Below are 6,000 nucleotides of genomic sequence, written 5' to 3' on the forward strand. Positions count from 1 at the left end.
TTGAGCCTTGGCTTCAGGTGTCAAAGCCTGAGCTGACTCCACATTAAAGAGCAATGTGGCCATCTCCTGCAGGAATAACCACTCCACTTCACTCCAGTACCAGGCTGGGACTGACTCCCATATTTGACTTTGGGTGTTGGCCATGGCTTGGTGGGCAGCACTCTCGCCTCTGAGTCAGAAGATTTGTGGGTTCAAAGCCCACTCCAGGGACTTGAGCACGAAATCTAGTCTGACACTCCAGTGCAGTGCTGCACTGTTGGCGGTGCCGTCTTTCGAAAGAGACGTTAAACCGAGGCCCCATCTGCCCTCTCAGGTGGACGTAAAAGATCCCATGGCCACTATTAGAAGACGAGCAGGGGTGTTCTCCCCGATGTCCTGGCCAATAAACTGAAACAGATTATCCGGGCATTCCTTCATTGCTGTTTGTGGAAGCTTGCTGTGTGCAAATTGGCTGTTCCATTTCCTACATTAGAATGGTGTCTACATTTCAAAAAGCACTTAATTGGCTGTAAAGCTCTTTGGGACATCCTGAGTTTGTGAAAGGCGCTATACAAATGCAAGTTCTTTCTTTCCTTCTTTTTTCATTTGCACCATAACTACAATGTCAGTGTGACACCAAAATCAATTGCTACAATTGAAGTGTAATGTAAGACTAGAGATTTAAATGTTTATTTTTAGGTGACCTTTTAATATCAGAAGTTCAGCAGAGGTGGAACCAATGTTCTCGCTGGAAGGTTAACGAGTGCTGTTAGGGAAGGTTTAAGCTCATCTGGTCAGAAGATTACAGAGAGGGGCAGAAATGAGATGAGAGATATAAACAGCAGTATAATTAGAAAGATCCCTAAAATTGCAGCGACCAGAGTGAGGAAAGCAGCAATGGTGATGAAGGAGGTATTAAATTGTATGTACGTCAGTGTCCGCAGTGTAAGTAATAAGGTTGTTGTGCCGCAGGCACAAATTGCTACGTAGGATTATGACATGGTTGCATTGACAGAGACATGGCTCAAACAAGGCCAGGGATGGGTTCTTTATATTCCTGGTTACTAAGTATTCAGGAATGACAGAGAAGGAAAAACAGGAGGGCATGGCAGTATTGATTAAACATGATGTGGCAGTTCTAAGTAGAAAGGATTTACTGGATGATTCTAGGACTAAATCTATTTGACTAGAGTTAAGGAACAGAGGGGGAGCTGTTACATTGTTGGGAGTTTTGTTTATAGAGCTCCAAATAGTGAAAAGGAGATGAATGAGCAAATTTGTCAGCAAATATCAAAGGTATGGAACAAAAATATAGTAGTAATATTGGGAGACTTTAATGACCTTAATATAGACTGGGAAAAACTCTGCTAAGGGCAGGGAAGGAGAGGAATTTCTGACAACTGTCCTGATCAATATGTCTCCAGTCCAACAAGGAGAGAAGCAGTGTGAGATCTGGGCGATGAAGTTGGGCTAGTGGAGGCTGTTACAGTAGGAGATCATCCAGCTAACAGTGACCGCAACATCATTCGCTTTAAAGCAATTACGGAACGAAATCACAGAAATATTGAAGGTAAAAATGCTCAATTGGGGACGAGCTAATTTCAATGATTTAAGAAGGCACCTAGCACAGGTAGATTGGAAAAGGCGATTGCCGGGTGAAGCAGTGTCGGAGCAATGGAGGGCATTCAGAGAAGAGAGTGTTCAGGTGCAAACTAGGCAGCTTCGTTTGAAGGGAAAAGGTAACGCATCCAAAGCTATTGCGTCCTGGATGGCAAGGGAAATAAAAGTTAAAATAAAACAGAAAAAGGAGATTTCTGACAAATGCCAAGATTCAGTTAATAACCAGGAAGATTATGGAAAGTACAGGAGGGAATTGAAAAAAGTTAATATGGAAGGCAAAGAGAGGCTACGAGAGAAAATTAGCAGACGACATTAAATTGAACCCTAACACATTTTATAATCATATAAATGTAAGAGTTCAGGCAGGGAGAAAGGTTGGGCCTATTAAGGACCCAAACAGACATCTTCATGTAGAGGCAGAGGACATGGTTAGAGTATTAATTACTTTGCATCAGTCTTCACAAAAAAAGCTGGCAAGGGATTTCAGTTATGAGGAGAGATTGGGCAAGTTAGGAATGTTCTGCTTGGAACAGAAAAGGTTAAAAGGTGATCTAATCGAGGTGTTCAAGATGATGCCAGGATTTGACAGAGTTAATAAGGAACAAAATATTCCCTCAAGCAAGTGGGTCAATAACTATAGGTCATAGATTCAAAACCACTGGCAAAAGGTCGAGAGGGGCGATGGGGAGAATGTTTTTCACCCAGAGAGTTGTGGGGGTCTGGAACATTCCACCTGAAAAGGTGGTAGAAGCTGATTCCGTCAATAATTGTAAAGAGGAGTTGGACAGGTCCTGGCGGATGAGGAACTTCCATGGTTACGGACAAAAAGCGGGGATGTAGGACTAAGCACGACTGCCCTTTCAAAAAGGCTAGCACAGGCACGATGGGCCGAATGGCCTCCTTCTGTGCTGTAAGTTTCTACCATTCTATCATCTGTTTGTAAAAATGCCTTTTAATTATTTACACTGTACATCGAAAAATAAATTGTGTACAATAACTGCATTTGCAGGTTGGGAGATAGTTGCTTTTGTTTGCTTTTTGATAGGTATTTGATCTCTGCTATTTATATACTTACTCTACGAATGATATTCTGGTATCAGACAACGCTCGTCGGTAGCTATCCCATTGTCATTAACCACAAGTACAGGTGCCAGCATAACTTGAGTTTATAGTGAATATGTACTGAATGTTGGATCGTGATGTTCCCGCCCTGTAGGTAACCCAGTACAAGCCACCTGCCGATTGGACTTTGAACACACTGTCGACAGAGGAAGTCGTTGTTTATCAGCAGGCCTTGGCTAGACTGGCAGAAAAGGTAAGCACATCATGAGCGATTTGATAATGAACGCTCAAAGGTAGCAGAGGTAATGAGTGTAATAGTGCTCCCCCTAGTGGAATACGGCTCCACTTAGTGGACTACTGTGGCAATGCAACTACTGATGTCAATACAATAAAAGGGTCATGTGACAAAGTCGCATGATGACGGGTTCCTGTGTTAATAGCCATCTTGTGTAGTGTGTCTGTTAGTGATGTTGTAAGAATATATCACAGTACAGTATCCTGGTGGTATGATGATGATGATGGGTACTGGACTAGCAGCCTGGAGGTCATGAGTTCAAATCCGATCATGGCAAGATACGTTAGCCGTGACTCAGTGAGTCCCGCTCCCCACAACCCTTGACTCCCTTATCATTCAAAAATCTGTCTATCTCCACCTTAAATATATTCAAAGTGTACTGCATTTGCAGGTTGGGAGATAGTTGTATTGCTGTACTGCGGCACTTTGCAATCTTTCTCCATTTAAATAATAACTTGCTCTTTGATTTTTTTTCTGCCAAAGTGCATGACCTCACACTTTCCGACATTATACTCCATCTGCCAAATTTTTGCTCACTCACTTAGCCTGTCTATGTCCTTTTGCAGTTTTTTGTGTCCTCCTCACACATTGCTTTTCCTCCCATCTTTGTATCGTCAGCAAACTTGGCTACATTACACTCAGTCCCTTCCTCCAAGTCATTAATATAGATTGTAAATAGTTGGGTCCCAGCACTGATCCCTGCGGCACCCCACTAGTTACTGGTTGCCAAACAGAGAACGAACCATTTATCCCCACTCTCTGTTTTCTGGTAGTTAGCCAATCCTCTATCCATGCTAATATATTACCCCCAACCCCATGAACTTTTATCTTGTGCAGTAACCTTTTATGTGGCACCTTGTCAAATGCTTTCGGGAAGTCCAAATACACCACATCCACTGGCTCCCCTTTATCCACCCTGTTCGTTACATCCTCGAAGAACTCCAGAAAATTTGTCAAACATGACTTCCCCTTCATAAATCCATGCTGACTCTGCCTGACTGAATTTTGCTTTTCCAAATGTCCTGCTACTGCTTCTTGAATAATGGATTCCAACATTTTCTCAACTACAGATTTAGGCTAACTGGCCTATAGTTTCCTGCTTTTTGTCTGCCTCCTTTTTTAAATAGGGGCGTTACATTTACAGTTTTCCAATCTGCTGGAACCTCCCCAGAATCCAGGGAATTTTGGTAAATTACAACCAATGCATCCACAATCGCTGCCACTACTTCTCTTAAGACCCGAGGATGCAAGCCATCAGGTCCAGGGGATGTATCTGCCTTTAGTCCCACTATCTGCCTTTAGTCCCACTATCTGCCTTTAGTCCCAGCTATTTACAATATACATCAGTGATTTAGATGAAGGAATTGAATGTAATCTCTCCAAGTTTGCATGAGTTCATGTGATGACACGTCCGGGGAGACGTCCAATCAGAGTTGCTGACTCTACTTTTGCCGCCGGTACGGGAACTCTGGGGGAAAATACTTTGGCTGTTGGCCCCGACCGTTAAATGTTTGCTCGTTGGCAGGTGAGGAAGAAACAGTTGCAGCTCTTCCCCCTGTTTGAGGACCACGACCGCCTGAACATCGGCAGCGTGACACAGTCGCAGTTCCACCGCGTGCTGGCGGGGCTGGACCTGGAGAGCATGCTGAGCGCCAGGGACCTCCGCGTCCTGTGGCACAAGTTCCAAGTGACCATCGGCCACCGCGACGACGTCGACTACATCGCGTTCTGCGACGCTGTGTACGATGCAGCCTGCATGGACAAGAGGCTGCCCTAACGCTGGGCTCAGAAAGACATGTCAAGCCCCCCCGCTCCACCTCGCCCCTCCCTCTCCTGCCCCCACCGCCGTGACTCCCGCTATCGAGAAATGATTTGACAAAGCTGAGAACAAAGTAGGAAAGCTTGATCGTTTTTTTTAAAGGCAGCTCCCAGAGTACATAGAACGTCAAGAAAAGATACTGTGCCTTTCGAAATTCTCTGATATCTTCCATAAAATTCATCGATTCAATTCCAACCCTGGTGTTTTCAATCTCTGATTTTTTTTTGATAATGTTTTATTTGAATTCATTTTTATATTCTTTGGTCTGCGCGCTAAGCTAAAACCCCGTCTGCCCTCTCGGGTGGGTGTAAAAGATCTCAGGCGCTCTTTGAGAAAGAGTAAGACGTTCTTTTGGTGTCCTGGCCAACATTCGTCCCTCAAACCACCATCATCCAAAAAAAAAATTATCTGGTCATTTATATCATCTGGACCTTGCTGTTTGTGAATTGGCTGCCATGTGACATTATAACAGTGACTACACTTATGCAAAGTAGTTAATTGGCTGTGAAGCGCTTTGGGACATGCCGAGGAAGCAAAAGGCGTTGTATCAATGTTTGAGACAGGACCCCTGAGAGATCGAAGATCAGACTTAGTGGAAGGAGGTGTCCAGAGCAGTGAGAGGCAACTCCACAACCCCGCCCACACATGGCAGCTCAGTTCCTCGAGAAGTTTAATGACCTTACAAGGGCGGGCAAGATAAAATAGGCTAGCGACACATTCCGAGCGCACTACATTGAGCGTATCTGCCATTTACAGCCTCCTCCCCCTCACTGGGTTAAACTGCTTCAAGAATTTACAATCCAAGCACCGGGGGGAGGGGGGGCGGGAGGGGGGTAGTGCGGGTCCCTTTACATTCCCCGCCCATCACACTTATAATTAACACTGTCTAGAGTAACATCTGTTCACAAGTAATTGTAGGCTCGTGTCTGAAATGGTTCGCTGTGTAGAAATGATAAATAAATACAGACTAGCTACCATCTGACCAAACTAAACACTCCCGGACAGTGTGGTGGAGCTGAGTGAGGGAACTGTCCAGTGCAGTGCAGTCTCAACCCCCAAAGTAGGCCAGAATGTTAGCCTTTACTCTAATGATCTTTGCGTTTCCATGGCGATGTTCCAAAACCCTTCCGTTCACAGTGATGGGTGTTGGTTGCCTGGAAACTTCAACGGGCCAGCACTGGGAGAAACACATCGGAATAAAAGCATCTCTGAGGTGAAATGCGTC

General features: G+C 44.6%; 1 protein-coding gene across 1 annotated transcript in view; it reads left to right on the forward strand.

The window, feature by feature from the left end:
- The window catches only part of LOC139234724 (uncharacterized), a 29,820-nt gene extending 24,289 nt beyond the window's left edge, over nt 1-5,531 (forward strand). Inside the window, exons 8-9 of the mRNA XM_070865405.1 lie at nt 2,816-2,914; nt 4,482-5,531. Coding sequence (XP_070721506.1) covers nt 2,816-2,914; nt 4,482-4,733 — 351 coding nt within the window. The 3' untranslated portion in view covers nt 4,734-5,531. The remainder of the gene's footprint in view (nt 1-2,815; nt 2,915-4,481) is intronic.
- The last annotated feature ends 469 nt before the right edge of the window (nt 5,532-6,000 follow it).

The sequence above is a fragment of the Pristiophorus japonicus genome, chromosome 22 (genome assembly GCF_044704955.1).
Source record: "Pristiophorus japonicus isolate sPriJap1 chromosome 22, sPriJap1.hap1, whole genome shotgun sequence".
NCBI lineage: Eukaryota > Metazoa > Chordata > Chondrichthyes > Pristiophoridae > Pristiophorus > Pristiophorus japonicus.